This window comes from Bidens hawaiensis, unplaced genomic scaffold, assembly GCF_021521415.1.
Source record: "Bidens hawaiensis isolate Kalapana, Puna unplaced genomic scaffold, B.hawaiensis_p1.1 tig00021989_1, whole genome shotgun sequence".
In the NCBI taxonomy this organism is placed as follows: Eukaryota; Viridiplantae; Streptophyta; class Magnoliopsida; order Asterales; family Asteraceae; genus Bidens; species Bidens hawaiensis.
In genome coordinates, this window is record NW_027493403.1 from 151,243 (window position 1) to 166,527 (window position 15,285).

At 33.9% G+C, this 15,285-nt stretch overlaps 2 protein-coding genes across 2 annotated transcripts; one reads left to right on the forward strand and one right to left on the reverse strand.

Moving 5' to 3' along the window:
- Positions 1 to 532: 532 nt before the first annotated feature.
- LOC143564339 (ras-related protein RABH1e-like) lies at positions 533 to 1,975 on the reverse strand. Its single transcript, XM_077051646.1, has 6 exons — positions 1,859 to 1,975; positions 1,673 to 1,730; positions 1,497 to 1,625; positions 1,230 to 1,341; positions 1,013 to 1,103; positions 533 to 676 (listed from the first exon to the last, which is right to left on the reverse strand). The coding sequence occupies exons 1-6, from the start codon at positions 1,973 to 1,975 to the stop codon at positions 533 to 535; spliced, it is 651 nt and encodes a 216-aa protein (XP_076907761.1).
- A 7,376-nt stretch (positions 1,976 to 9,351) lies between these two features.
- On the forward strand, positions 9,352 to 14,611 carry LOC143564347 (peroxisomal adenine nucleotide carrier 1-like). Its single transcript, XM_077051653.1, has 5 exons — positions 9,352 to 9,534; positions 10,731 to 10,962; positions 11,084 to 11,230; positions 12,563 to 12,720; positions 14,100 to 14,611. Exons 1-5 carry the CDS (start codon positions 9,386 to 9,388, stop codon positions 14,392 to 14,394), a joined length of 981 nt encoding a protein of 326 aa, XP_076907768.1. The 5' UTR covers positions 9,352 to 9,385; the 3' UTR covers positions 14,395 to 14,611.
- The last annotated feature ends 674 nt before the right edge of the window (positions 14,612 to 15,285 follow it).

A 15,285-nucleotide genomic window follows, 5' to 3' on the forward strand; every position in this document is an offset into this window, starting at 1 on the left:
CGAAAAATTATGAAGTTAGACGTGAGTTATCCTCAAAGGTGAGTTACTGTGATTTGATCAAAGTGTCATTTGTTTGACCAAATTTTGTTAATGAGAAGAGCCAACAAATGTTATTCCATATATTTTCTATTTTAATTTTACTTAAAGGGTATACCAGTAAATTATAACTTTCTTTTCTTTTCCTCCCAACTCGGGAACACAAAAAATATTTAAATTCCTTTCCTTTCCATTAAACTCGGGAACATGAAATAAAACCTTTCCTATCATTTCCTTTCTCTTCTAATTCATTTTCCTTTGTTTTCCCTAGTTAAATGAAACTTGGGGACACATTGTAAGAGTTGGCATAATGTAGCCAAAACCACTAAAAATCGTGTTAATCAATCCGAAATCACAAACCAATTATCTAAAAACAAGAGACCAAATAACTAACTGACCCTGTTAATTCAAACCAAACTAACCAAATCCATGTAAGATGTTTTCATTTTGAAGCATATAACTAGGAAACATAAGGTGCAAGTAAGTAATGATCTTCCTAGCATGCACAGCCTCCGCCTTGCTGATCTGACTGGTTCGTATTTGAGCTAAATTTCAAATTCACATCAACCATGTCTTCTTGTTTTGTAGAGGAAAGTGTCTCCATCCCTGGCAATGCAGCAACAATCTTTCTGAACAATGGCTGATGCATGAAACAAAAATAAAATCATATAATTTTATCACAATATACATATAAAACTTACCCTCCATCCCATGAGGTAGAGGTAAGGCTGTCTACATCTTACCCTCCTCAGACCCTACCATAGCTTTGCTATTGGTGGGATATACTGAGTACGATGATGATATATAAAACTTCAAACTATAAAAAAAAAAAACTGATCTTTTTTTTTTCTGTAACCATGAGGCCCGTTATCAAAAATTTCACGGGACCCCACATACACGATTATATTTGTATAGTGTATTAATATACACACGTTTACAACAAAGCGAAATGGTATAATAAGACCGAGTATGCTACCTTAATGTTAAATCCAGCTTTTGCACTCGTTTCAACGAACATGACTCCATGTTCACGAGCTTTGCCATCTCCTTCTTCAATCGACACTTTCCTGTTTGACCACCAAAACGTCAGCAACAAAGTGTGCTAACCCTCGTTGTCCAAAAAACATTATATTTTCTACAGCCAAACTGTGTTTCAAATATTATTATAGAAGGTTAACAAGTAAAAGTGAGACCTTTTGTCAACAAGATCAGTTTTGTTGCCAACAATGACTATAATGACATCGCTGCCACGCTCGGTACGTACTTCTTCTATCCACTTTGAAGTATTCAAAAATGACTGTCGGTCTGAAAAGTAAAAAAAGGTGAATTGTAGAGTTATACAAGGGTGCTAAAACAGAGAATACATATTCTATCAGATCAATTATAACTAATAAAAGCAGTAAGAATGGCAACAAGAACACAACCTACTTGTTTTTAAAGTGAAATATATAGTAACTTACTGGCAACATCATAGACAATGACTGCAACCGATGAATCTCTTATATAACTTGGAATAAGACTCCTAAATTTCTCCTGCCCAGCAGTATCCTTGTTTGTGAAATGTAAGTAAACAAATAACATATTCAATGCTAATGGCAGGGTATTGAAGATAGCATAAACTTACCAAAGCTGTAACCGACTGTTCTGTCTTCAAGGTACATTGTTTTAGACAAAAAATCAATGCCAATGGTAGCCTGCAGTTAATGTAAAGGAATAATAATGTAAGCGTGAGGCATTAAAACGCCCTAAGACCAAAATTATTATTATTATAAACAAACAGAGCATGCCTGCCTGATCCAATAATAATAATATAGTTACGTACCTGATAAGTGGTGTCGAATTTGTCGTACATAAATCTGGTAATGATGCTGGTTTTGCCGACGGATTGATCGCCCAGAAACACCAGCTTGTATTTCGCCAGAGGTGACACTGGCGCCATTATTATTAACTGATGAGATATATCGCCAAACTATAATACGACTAATAAGTAATAAGACGTGCACGGCAGGCAACATCAAACCCCTATCATGCATCGTCACTGCCTCTCTTCTCTTCTCTTGTGTGGGCCTAATCCTCATCTAAATTTATTATTATTATTTTAAATAAACAATGTTGATGGGTGGTGGACACAAACATGTTAAAAAAATTCGAATCTGAATTATCCGAATTTCAGGTATCAAATTTTCGGATTTGGATAGTTATGTTGAAAATTTTTGAATATTTATAATAATTTTTGGATTTTTCATATAACAGAACAAATTTAATCGAGTAAACCGTATAATAATTGGATAATCAAAAAAAAATGGGTTGAATTTTGTTTTTATATACACACTTCTATTTCGGATTATTTGGTTTTGGGTTAGGCTAAAAAAAATCAAACCCGATATTCAAACCGATGAACACCTTGATTTGGATAGAACTTTGGATAAACACCTCCCCAACCATCATATTAATCCATTAGTCATATGATATGCGATAGTATACCTCACTATAAAGGCATATACCATCATGTTTAGGGGTGTCTAAAACCCGAATAACCTGATTAGTGGTGATAGTTAACTTCAATACAATATTTATGCAAAGGTAAAATAAACTATAAAAAGTCAATGGTGGAAGTTTTATAGAGGGTTTAATTATTCTACTTGTTTTATGATCGTTCTTTTAAGTTTGGTTATGTTCATTCATGTTCGTTTAGACATTAACAGAAAATTATTAAATATTATTATTTGCATTTAAAAATTATATCACCCTGATATGTTTTATATTTGTTTGTGTTTATTTAAGTGTGTTCATTTATGTTTCTTTATGTTAGTTTATGTATGTAAATATATGTTCGTTTATCTTTGTATTATTATGTTCATTTGTGTTCGTTTATGTTCGTGAATTGTTCATTTATATTTTAAATTGAACAAACATAAACGAACACGAGCATGTTTATCTTTGAAGCGAACAAACATGAACACACATATTTGCTCGATTAAGTGTTTGTGTTCATCTAAAGTTAAACGAACGAACACGTGCATGCTCTTATTCATGTTCGTTCGGTTCATTTACAGGCCTATATGTAATTATAAAATAAATACTTGTGAAAGAAATTGAAAATTGAGTAAAATAAGAAATATTGTAATCCATAAGTTGGAAACACAAAAATCAACTTAAAAATATAGAGTAAAATGGTTAACCCGCCTAACCCAACTGACTCAAAACCCGAATAACTCGAACCCGAACCTTAATATGGTCGGTTTGCGGGTTATATTTTAGTTTTTTTAAACCCGACTCGATTAACCCGAAACCCTATCGGGTTGACCGGATTAACATCCCTTATCACGTTGTCTACTTTATATGATACTAGCTTTTATCCCCGTATTATGGGAGTTGTTTTACATTTTCGTTTTTAGTATTTATATATTTTTTTGGATTTTTTTTTATTTATTGCAAAGATTTTAATGACATACTTATGGTATGTTGATTAAAATGTTTCACAAATAATTAGATGTTATAACCTCGTTTAAAAGCTATTTGAGTTTGATGAGACCCTTGACCGGCTTATTTTTTTCTATAAATTTATTTTTTAATTATAAATAATATCTTTTAAAAAAATCGAATATTAATTTTTTGTATATCCATATTTTATAGGATTTTCATATCAAAATTTTGGTGAAATTAATTTGTAATTTAATGAGATTTTATATTCCGTTTAAGAGCTATCTGAGTTTGATGAGACTCATGCCCGTGAATTCAAGTCAAATCCATAAGAAGCCTCTATTTACAAATAAAGCAATCTGATGGCTTAAGATAAGTTGGGAATCAACCAGAGAGCTTTAAAATGTTTCGTTTATATGTATTTAAGATAATACTCTTAACGGTTCATCACTTCAAACATCAATGACGCAGTCTCGTCTAAAAGCTCTTCAATATGTAATCTCAATGTCCACATGAACAAATCTCACTCCCGTAAATCAACAATTACATGTGCTAGAACAAACAAATGATTCCTTTTCCTCAGATCTAAACAACGATCAAACAAAATCACAATATAAATTTCCGTCGGAATTAATTTCAAATCTCATGTTTCAATTCCTTTCAAACATTCTGTGAATCAAAAGACCCTAAGATTACCATACCGACTCATTTTTATTCTTATCATAAGAAGAAAAGAAAAAAAAATTGTTTAAAACAGTTTTTGACGAAAATATAAACTACTAATTTAGAAAATCTTCATGAGACACCTATCATAATTTGAGATAAAAGCCCTCTAGCGAAATTTTACTCTTAGCACTTATCTATTTCCACGTTTTCACTTAAGTTTATTACATCAAACCAATCTTTTAAAGCCTAAATTATCTCGAACCGTCAATAAAAGCAACACAAGGTAATAGTTTTACTAGTTGGACCAAAACCTCCACCGAGTAGATTAAACGGTACTTCTTACTGCACTATGATAATTCGTGTAACATATGCTTTTAGCCTTTTACGAATAATATCTGTTTAACACATGCTGTTTTGTAACATAAAAACACACACACACACGGTAGGCTTGAAATGATCCTGTCTTAATCAGTCTATCCTTGTTCTAAACGTGTTATAATAACAATAAAAGTCTAGTCAAATTCAGCGTACCCGCTTTATAATAAGGGAAAATTCTCAAAATAGGTATTTATGATTATGTTTTTCAGGTTTTATGTGTCATTTTCAACATATTCCCAAAATAGGTATTATAAACTAGTCGTGACGAATAGTTTATAATTATTCACGAGTAGTTTGTATAACCAATTAAAATTTGTCACGTGTCTATAAACTAACCGTAACGACTAGTGTCACACCCTCAAAATCCACTAACGGAGTTTTACCGTCAGAGGGTGTGAACTAACAGGATCGGAATCATTAGTTATAATCAAACCATAAAAACGTTTAAATGAAAATAAGTGCGGAAGCGTAAAACCATAGAAACCAATGTTGCGTCACGCAAGACGACTTAAAAACCCAATGATAACAGTTTAAAGTAAGTTTGCATAATTAAAAGTGTTTCAAGCAATGCATGATCCTAAACCGCGCGCCCGCCTCGGCTACCTGAGAATAACATACTAAAAGTGTCAACACGGGGTTGATGAGTTCACAAGTTTATATAAAATAAAGCGTTTTGCGTTCAGCGTTTTGCTTTAAGCGTTTTGCGTTCAGCGTTAAGCGTTTTGCGTTACCAGATAGTGTTATGTCAATTATATATCTATAGGTAGCTAGCCTATAAAACAAGTATTACTAAGTGTTCGACACCGAAGCTGACTGTTTATCATTTGCCTTGCCACCAGGTCTACCCGACCATGGTATGTGTTTAGCCAAGATTACACCCACTCGACCTCCAGTCGAGTTTAGCGTTGGGTGGGGTTTGTCAAACCCAGTAGTACTACTCAACAATGACTCGCTATTATCCAATATTAAACGATTCGATGTGAATGAAGGACTTTAGTTATTGCGTTTGCCACTTAGTCTTTACAAGTGATATATAATTTATATTAACAAAATCTTAAAAGCGTTTTCGGAGTATGTTATCTCCCCAAGTGAAAAGCGTTTGAAAACAGTTTAAAAGGGGTAAGTGAATTCACTGTTTGCGAAGAATTCCCAAAATAAATCACCAAGTGATGCGCGTCACAGAAAACTCTCTCTAGCGTTCTAAAAACAACAAGGAGATTTTCTAAGTATCGGAACTAATATCGAGTCTCTAGACCCGGCACATAATTCCTAATCACAAGATACGTTTCGTGTTTGTTTGTGAATCGTGTGTGACTTAACGAGTACATTTGTGATACGATACGTGTGTGAACAATTATTTACGTGTCATGTATTAATAACGTATATCACTATCAACTATTCCCCGCAGGGGCAATTTGGTCAAAATACCACACTTATTTAGCAAGTATTCCCCGCAGGGGCAATTTGGTCAAAACATAACAATTAACTAGCAACTAGCACTTTTCATGCATTTTCACAAAGTTCGGCAGTTAACTTTACCGAGACAGAATTCTACTTGAAAGATTATACTATTCCACCGATCATAGCATCTCAATTAATTCATCAAAAATCATCACAAAAGTATACATGTATTAGGTTTCCAGAACATGTTTTATTTTAGTTTTATTCCACATAGGTTTCTCACAATGATCAAAACATTACAGCAAACTCATAACAGTCAAATTCATGCGCAACAGAATGTTATTTGAAATTCCCGTTAAATGAAAAATCCAACAGATGCAAGACCACTTGGGTTAGGTTCCTAACTCAACAAGTCAACTTCCAGAAGTGGAACCAACCCAATTGGTCTCGTAGTTCATGAGATATAATATTTACAAAACAACCTAACAGCAGGTCTAACAACTCAGCTTTGCACAACGTTTTTGTAAAATCATAAAGGTTAACTTTTACACGTCCAAAAATTGCAAATTTATATTCTTTAGAAACTAGACTCAACCTAGTTTACTGTAGTATCAATAATCTCAACCAATTCTTACATTAACATTTAGTTACAGTTGTCTAATCATAACTTACAATCTGTCCAGTACCAGTTTTGACCTTTAATCGCATTTAAATCGTTTGACCAACCAAACACCTCCAAATTAGGCGTGGTTGGACTTTCTGAAAACTAGACTCAGAGTACTACCTTGTAGACTCATAATTAGCTCAGTTTGCTTATATACTCAACAAGTTACACGCCGTTCAATTTTAACAATCACTGCTGTCAAACTCAGCAAGCATAAACAATCATCTAACATGCATCCTAAGCATATGACATAACTCAAAACACGCAATAAACATTATTAATCATAAAAATCAGTAGTAACCCTTTAGGGTTTACAAACAATTAATGATTCATCAATCTTTCACCGTTCAAAATCACATATGACTATCAATATCAATCACTAACACATAATTAATCATCCTCTAGCCATAATCAATCATAAAACACTTAATATATGATATTCAATGGTTAGGGTTTCATATATATACCTTAAAAACGCAGAGATAACCAAGAGAAACGCGAGAGGTGCTTAGAAACGAGTGTAGGATGCTTCAATTGTGAAAACCAAGATCAAACAAGGGTGGTATGGTGGTGATGTATGGCTGCCGATCGCAAGAGGGGAGGGGGGTGAGGTGCCGTCAGGTTTTTGAGAGAGAAAGGGAAAGAGAGAGTTAAGGTTTATTGTTATTAATAATAATAACATGTTACACTTTAGTCCCTCAACTTCCAAATGTTACTTTTCTAGCTTAATTAACTAGTTCTAGCACATTGAGTTAACGTTTATAACAATGTTATCACATAACACATAAGTCTAACACATAATTATCACATAATTATTGTTTTGACGTTTTTCGTTTATTCACCAATCGTTTGCGTCAACTCGTTTGCCCTTTCGGTGCAATTCCCGAAAGACTACACATGTAGTAAGTGTTAAGCGTCATTTAAACCCTAGTTTAAATGTAATGAGGTGTGCGTTATAGATTCAATGATCTTTAAGTTTGAATTGACGGAGTTGAGTTAATGGAGTTAACCTGAAATTGACGATTGTCACAACTAGTTTCACTAATAATCTACTCGTAAAGATTAAATAAGTTTAAACCCTCGTAATCAGCGCCACACGAGTAAATAAGATATTCTTTAGTCGCGACGAGCAGATTATAAAACCTTAAGAGTCGCGAGTATTTTATCAAACTAACCACGACGATGAGTTTGATTACCAAATGCATCAAACTGGTTTGTTTTACAAAACACTAACCTGAATGGTTAGTTTGTTTGGTCAACTAGTCTTTACGAGTAGATACAGGTCAACGACTACTTTATATCCATTACACGAGTATTTTGTTGGTAACTAACTCGTCTCGATAAGTTTATCTGGTAAACATTACGCTTACGAGTAGTTCATTTGTAGTTAACTCGTCGTGACTAGTTTACCTTGTTTATATTCTCAATACGAGTATTTTATTGTTAATCAACTCGTTCTGATAAGTTACCAGATTTACATTAACCATACGAGTAATTTATTGGTAGTTAACTCGTCTTGTCTATATCTTGCTATAAACTAGTCGTGACTAGAGGTGCACAAATCGGGTTTTTTAAATACCCGGGTTCGGGTATTGAGAAAACCAAACCCGGGTTTTTTAATACCCGGGTTTTTAATACCCAAACCCGTACCCTACCCTACCCTACCCATAGGGTACTGATAGGGAATACATTTTGGCACTAAAACCCGAACCTGAACCGGACCCGATTTGTATCCGGTAATACACGAAAACCCGAACCGGTTCCATACTCGGAACCGGTTTTTTCCAAAACCCAAAACCGAGTATTTCAAATGTCCGATGTATACCCGAAAAATACCTTAAAAATACCCCTAAAAAGTGAACTTTTAAAAAATCCAATTTATACCCGAAAAAACCTTGGAAAAAAACCCGAAAAAACTCATTACTATGGTTTTCTCAATACCCGAACCCGGTTCCATACCCGAACCCCGGGTATTTAAAAAACCCGATTTATGCACCTCTAGTCACGACTAGTTTATAGCAAGATATAGACAAGACGGGTTAACTACCAATAAATTACTCGTATGGTTAATGCAAATCTGGTAACTTATCAGAACGAGTTGATTAACAATAAAATACTCGTATTGGGAATATAAACAAGGTAAACTAGTCACGACGAGTTAACTACAAATGAACTACTCGTAAGCGTAATGTTTACCGGATAAACTTATCGAGACGAGTTAGTTACCAACAAAATACTCGTATAATGGATATAAAGTAGTCGTTGACCTGTATCTACTCGTAAAGACTAGTTGACCAAACAAACTAACCATTCCGGTTAGTGTTTTGTAAAACAAACCAGTTTGATGCATTTGGTAATCAAACTCATCGTCGTGGTTAGTTTGATAAAATACTCGCGACTCTTAAGGTTTTATAATCTGCTCGTCGCGACTAAAGAATATCTTATTTACTCGTGTGGCGCTGATTACGAGGGTTTAAACTTATTTAATCTTTACGAGTAGATTATTAGTGAAACTGGTCGTTACGGTTAGTTTATAGACACGTGGCAAGTTTTAACTGGTTATACAAACTACTCGTGAATAATTATAAACTATTCGTCATGACTAGTTTATAATACCTAATTTAAGAATATGTTAAAAATGATACATAAAACATGAAAAACATAATCATAAATACCTATTTTGAAATTTTCCATTATAATAATAACAATACCATCCTCACCTCTACCAAACTCCATATTTGACCAGACTCTTGATTATTCATTTCATCTCTTTTCTTTTTCTTCCATCATCGGATCATTTCATTGAATTGAATAAAGATGTCTTTTTCGATTGATTTGGAATCAGTTTCTGAGGCAACATCGGGTGCAATCGGAGCTATATTGAGCACGACCATCTTGTACCCACTCGACACATGCAAAGCCAAGTTCCAGGCTGAAGTTCGTTCTAATGGTCGCCAGAAATACAAGTAACTACCTTTTATTATTATTACTATTATTGAGTTTGAGTGATCGTTTATCTAGGGTTTCGTCATCTGATCATTTGTAAGAATTTGGTATTTAATTAATCTGGATATATATGAATTAGGGGCTGTTTTATTTCAAATTCAAATTCAAATTCATTATTACCACTTTAAACATCAGATTCAGAGTCATAATCGCAGAGAATCATGAAAAAGGTTTTCGGCCCAAGGCGAAAAAAAAGTTTGGAGTTGACTTATTGGGTTGAAAACATTAAAAATAGATCTTTTTTTCAAAAATATATAAATTTGGGGCTATCAGGGCTGGGGTCGTTTGGTCGACCACCCAGCCCTGCCTCAAGGCCCTGCAAATAGACACCCCATAATAATTTCTTTTTCATCTAAAGAAATTACAATGGGGTGGCAGGTGAACGGGCAACAAATTGCGCCGCAACCCCCTTTTGGATAGCAAACCGATTCTACTAAAAGTGAAGCTTTGGGTTTTAGATGCCCAAACAATTAGTATGCATGACCCGCTGATTTTGGTTGCCAATTTTAGTATTTTACATTTATTTCAGTAACTGATTTTAACCCTAAATAATCGGCAAACCATAATCAGTTTATGTTGGTAATTCCGGACCGTATTCACATGCCCGTGAATATGGAAGGACCTAAGTTGACAAGTCGGTCAAGTTGGTTTAGTTTCCTAATTGTAATGGAATTAGTGTGGTAGTATCTCGGTCACCGAGTTAGGGTTAGATCCGTAAATATAGTGTTTGGGTAAAGGCTTTGGATGTGTGATTACTAGAGAATTACGAGTTTTTGAGTCAGTATTCTCTTGAGTGTTTATTGATCATATGCCTTGCGCCTGATTGATCGTTTATCTTGGGTTTCGTGATCTGCTAATTTGTTTTGATTTGTGAGAATTTGGTATTTAATAGTTAATCTGGATATGTATTTTGGGGTGTTTGGATGTGTTTTATTTCAAATTTATTATTGCTAGTTGAATCAAATAATTATTTGCTAATTTTGCGTTTATCTTATTAATCAGTTTTCCTGCAGAAACCCCTTACAGTTTGCCTAAATCTTAATACTTTGACCCTAAACAATTAGCAAATCATAATCGGTTTAGTCAGTAGTCCAAACAACCCCCTAATTCATAAACCTATTTGGATCTGATAAAAGTTGTCATGTGGGTGATTCAGGAAACTATCAGATGTGTTGTGGGAGGCGGTTTCAACTGGTCAGATTGTATCCTTGTATCAAGGTCTTGGAACCAAGAATCTGCAATCGTTTATTGCACAATTCGTATACTTTTATGGATACAGCTACTTTAAACGGTTGTACCAGATCAAATACAATACAAAGTCTATTGGAACGAAAGCCAACTTGATTCTTGCTGCTTCAGCTGGAGCATGTACTGCTATCATAACTCAGGTTAGAACTTATCACATTTTATTTTGTCACATTCCAAATTCAGCATAATCAGTTTATTTTGTAGTTATTATGTTATATAAGTCTCTTAACTGGTAAAGCTGTATCTAACATTATTATGTAGCCTCTTGATACAGCATCATCACGAATGCAAACAAGTGCGTTTGGCAGATCAAAAGGGCTATGGGCAATGCTTACAGAAGGCAGTTGGAGCGAAGCCTTTGACGGCCTTGGCATATCTTTACTTTTAACTTCCAACCCTGCAATACAGGTACCTTATCTATTGCCTTAGAATTTTATCGTACGGATCGAGTTGGTTAACAGGTCAAAAGGGGTTTGTGTCAAAGCTGGTAAAAAATTTAGACCGGTCAAATTTGGGTCAATTTTGGGCTAAATTCGATTTTTTTTTTTTTGAAATTTCACATTTTGAGTTTTCGAAACCTGTTCAGTTTTGGTTTTTCTGGTTTGGGTTCGGGTGGATTAACAGGTCAAAGTTATTGACGTGAAAGCTGGTATCTTTTACTGCTCAAAGTGGGTGATTTTGACCCGCTAACATTTGTTTTTGTTCTTTTTATGAATAATTAATATATTAGGCATGATTTTGGGAAGTATTTAGGCTTGTAAACGAACCAAATAAATATGAAGGGGGCATGTTCATGTTAGTACGTTTAACTTTAACCGAACAAACGAACGGACACCAACTGTTAAATGAATGGGGTGGGGTTTTCTTGTTCGTATTTGTTCGTGAAGAAAATGTACGTGTTCGCTTATGTTTGTTCATTCATAGTTTAAATGAACAATTCACGCACGTACACGAACGAATGTTATGGAACATAGATGAACAAATATAAACGGACATAACTGAGCGAACACCAATAAAAGTAAACTTGAATATTAATCTGTTGGGCCTAAAAGGATAATAAAACTAGACTAAATTGTAATGGATGATATTTTAATTTAATATAACTAGCCTAAGCTGTAATGGGCGTAATAATTTAAATGAATACATAAACGAAAAACTTAAAGAAGAATGTAAACTAATGAACGAAGATAAACGTATGTCCAACTAAGAGTTCCAATGACGCTGGTTATTGATAATAATGAACGAACAAGGCATGTGTTCATTTTCATTCGTTTATTTAAATGACCAAAAGTTTTGTTTATGTTTGTTTGTTTAAAAAATAAACGAACATAAGCGAACTTCCCGCCAAATGGTTCACTGAACACTCGATTCATTTACAGGCGTATAAGTATTAGTCCATTTTCTTTTAATAAAGCAATTTAGGACATTATAAATACTTGATTATGTCACAGGATACTTTAAGTTTGTAACCCGTTTTCCCTATTAGTTTAGTTTTTTTCAATTTGTTAATAATATTAGGTTCTCAGATAATGAATATATTAATAGTATTACAGAAACTAATATTAACATAATGATCCATTCTTTTAAATAAAAGAATTAGGAGGCTATAAACTCTCACGAGTTAGCATACTTTGATCGAGTTCTAAATCTTTCGGTCAACTTGACATATATTCGACCCATTTTGATCTGTTATTAGTTAAATTAAACTCAAGTTGACCTGTTTTGAATCTATTTATGCAGTACACGGTATTTGATCAGCTGAAACAGAAACTTTTAGATCAGAAACTAAAAAAGGCAGGAAACGGGTCATCACCCGAATCCCTTTCCGCCTTCTCAGCCTTTTTGCTTGGTGCAGTTTCTAAAAGTATTGCCACCGTTCTTACATATCCTGCCATCAGGTTTGTTGGAAAATTATTTTTTAAAGTTGGGTTCAGTTTACACCTCTGAGGTTTGCCCGTATTAACTACTTGAGTACCAAGCCAAAATTCTTATCATATCATGGCCGGTGGTTTCAAAACTTTTACCCTTTTTGTCGTGTTTGCTATCTCTGTTAGACCGTTGGATTTTTCTGTTAAGTAACAGAGCATTTTAGTCTTTTTACACCTAAGGGATTATTTATGTAATTTTAAAGGTAATTATTTTAAAACAACCATTTAAAACCAATCTTTTTTATCCAACTTTAACTAAAATGTAAATTTAAAATTACATAAATGGTCTCTTAGGTGTAAAATGACTGAAATATCTTTCTAGTTGATAGAAAAATCTAACGGAGTAAGCAAAAAGCACAAAAGTGTTTAAATTAAATTTTAAAACCACAGGGACTGTTCATGTAATTTTAAATAGAGTAAACTGCGGTTTTCGTCCCCGTGGTTTGTTCAAATTTGCGGTTTTAGTCCAATAGTTTCAAATTTGCGATTTTCGTCCTTGTGGTTTCATTTAACTTGCAATTAAACCCGAATTCATTAACTCCGTTAAATCTGGCCGTTAAACCCATCAGCGTGCTCCTCACTTGAGAGGCAGTTTTGTCCTTTTTCTCCTCAAATAAACCATAATCCAAATTTGCAAGCCCCCTCACGTGAGGGGATGAGCTGTATTTGGGGGAAAAAATGACAAAACTACCCCTCACGTGAAGGGCACGCTGATGGGTTTGACGACCAGACTTAACGGGATTAGTGAATTCGGGTTTAATTGCAAGTGAAATGAAACCACAGGGACGGAATCGCAAATTTGAAACTATTGGACTAAAACCGCAGATTTGGATAAACCATAGGGATGAAAACCGCAATTCACTCTTTTAAATATAACGATTTAAAAAGTCCTCTTCGTCCAATTTTAACGTTAGTGTAACTTTAGAATTACATAAATGGCCTTTATGTGTGAAATGACTGAAATTCCCTTCTAATTAACAAAAAAATCTAACGGAATAGCAAAGATGACAAAAAGGATTAAGATTCTGAAACCATGGGGACTGTTTATGTAATTTAAAGAAAATCCCCTTTGATCAACTTTAGCTAAAATATAACACTAATATCAAATATTCAATGACTGAAATGCCCTTCTACTTGACGCAAAAATCTAACGGAGTTAGCAAAATGACAAAAAGGGGTAAAAGTTTTAAACTACAGGCCACAGCATGCTAAGAATTCAGGCTGGTACTCGGTTAAAAATAATGGTCACACCTCGTGGATGAAAACCGAACTTACCTTTCAATATTTAATCTAGTTTTCTAAGCGATTTAAAGAAATTCATAAATTCAAACCCTCCTGATGTTATGTAGGTGCAAGGTCATGATTCAGGCTGCAGACTCAAGTGATGAAGAAACAAAGGAAAACAAAAAGAAACCGAGTAAAACAATATCAAGTGTCGTCAGTGCTATTTGGAAACAAGAAGGAATATTCGGGTTTTTTAAGGGGTTGCATGCTCAGATATTGAAGACGGTTTTAAGCTCGGCTTTGCTTTTAATGATAAAAGAAAAAATAGCAGCTACAACATGGGTACTCATACTCGCAGTTAGAAGTTATGTTGTGGTCACACAAGGAAGGTTAAAGGGATCAGTAAAGAGGTTAGAATAGTTGACTTTGGTTTGTCAAACTGAGTCAGTTTGACTCATTAGACCATGAAGTTGAACCCAACTATAGTTTTATTTTGTTGTTCGTGTAAGAAAATTAGAGGGGTGAATAATTTTTTGCTATTTTTATTTCTTTTTTTTTTATTAGTGAAACGGTTTCGCCATTAATGGTTCCCTGAATTCTGCATTTCTTGTTTAATAAAGCAAATAATTTCTTTTCATTTTTTTCTAAGTCGGGAACACAAAGTTAGATCATATTTTTTCCTGCACGTGTTTTTCTCGTCTTAAGTTTTCTCGTCTTTCTTAATCGCTAGAACAGATTTGATAGACGTGTTAGAAGACGCCTTCACGAAGTATTTGGGTATCTTTACAAACTTTTAAATTATTCTATTTATGAGATTTATTTTGTTTTTAAATATTTCATTTTACTTTTGTCTTATATTTTTAATGGTTAAATGTTACCCTGCCTAATCTACACCAAACTAAGTTAAATCATCTGTCATAAATAGGGCTAGAAGCCTTGACATCAAAGGTAGAGGTGAAAAAAAAACCGTACCCAGAACCGGACCCGGAAAAAGTACCCGGAACTGGTTTTTTTATACAAGGGTGTTCTATACTGACCAGAAGCGGTCATACCCATACCCGGTTATGCATACCAGATACCAATTTTTATAAAACCCGAAATAATACATGAGTTTTAATAGTATATTTTATGTTTACTTCACAACTTTTATGTTTAAATTTTTTTAAAAATGCATATTATAAAGTAAATAATTTATACTTTAGTGAATTTATGGTTTTTGTAATATATTTTAACTATTTCTATAAGTTATGAAGCAAAATTAATTTTTAAACGAATTAAAAAATTACAAATTCAAAACCGGGTATTAATACC

Coding starts and splice junctions, on each gene's coding strand:
- LOC143564339 (XM_077051646.1), bottom strand. CDS start 1,975: ATGGCGCCAGTGTCACCTCTGGCGAAATACAAGCTGGTGTTTCTGGGC. Junction 1,104..1,229: donor ACTGATCTTGTTGACAAAAG/GTCTCACTTTTA, acceptor GTGGTCAAACAG/GAAAGTGTCGATTGAAGAAG. Junction 677..1,012: donor AAGCTGGATTTAACATTAAG/GTAGCATACTCG, acceptor TTCATGCATCAG/CCATTGTTCAGAAAGATTGT.
- LOC143564347 (XM_077051653.1), top strand. CDS start 9,386: ATGTCTTTTTCGATTGATTTGGAATCAGTTTCTGAGGCAACATCGGGT. Junction 9,535..10,730: donor AATGGTCGCCAGAAATACAA/GTAACTACCTTT, acceptor TGGGTGATTCAG/GAAACTATCAGATGTGTTGT. Junction 10,963..11,083: donor GTACTGCTATCATAACTCAG/GTTAGAACTTAT, acceptor ATTATTATGTAG/CCTCTTGATACAGCATCATC.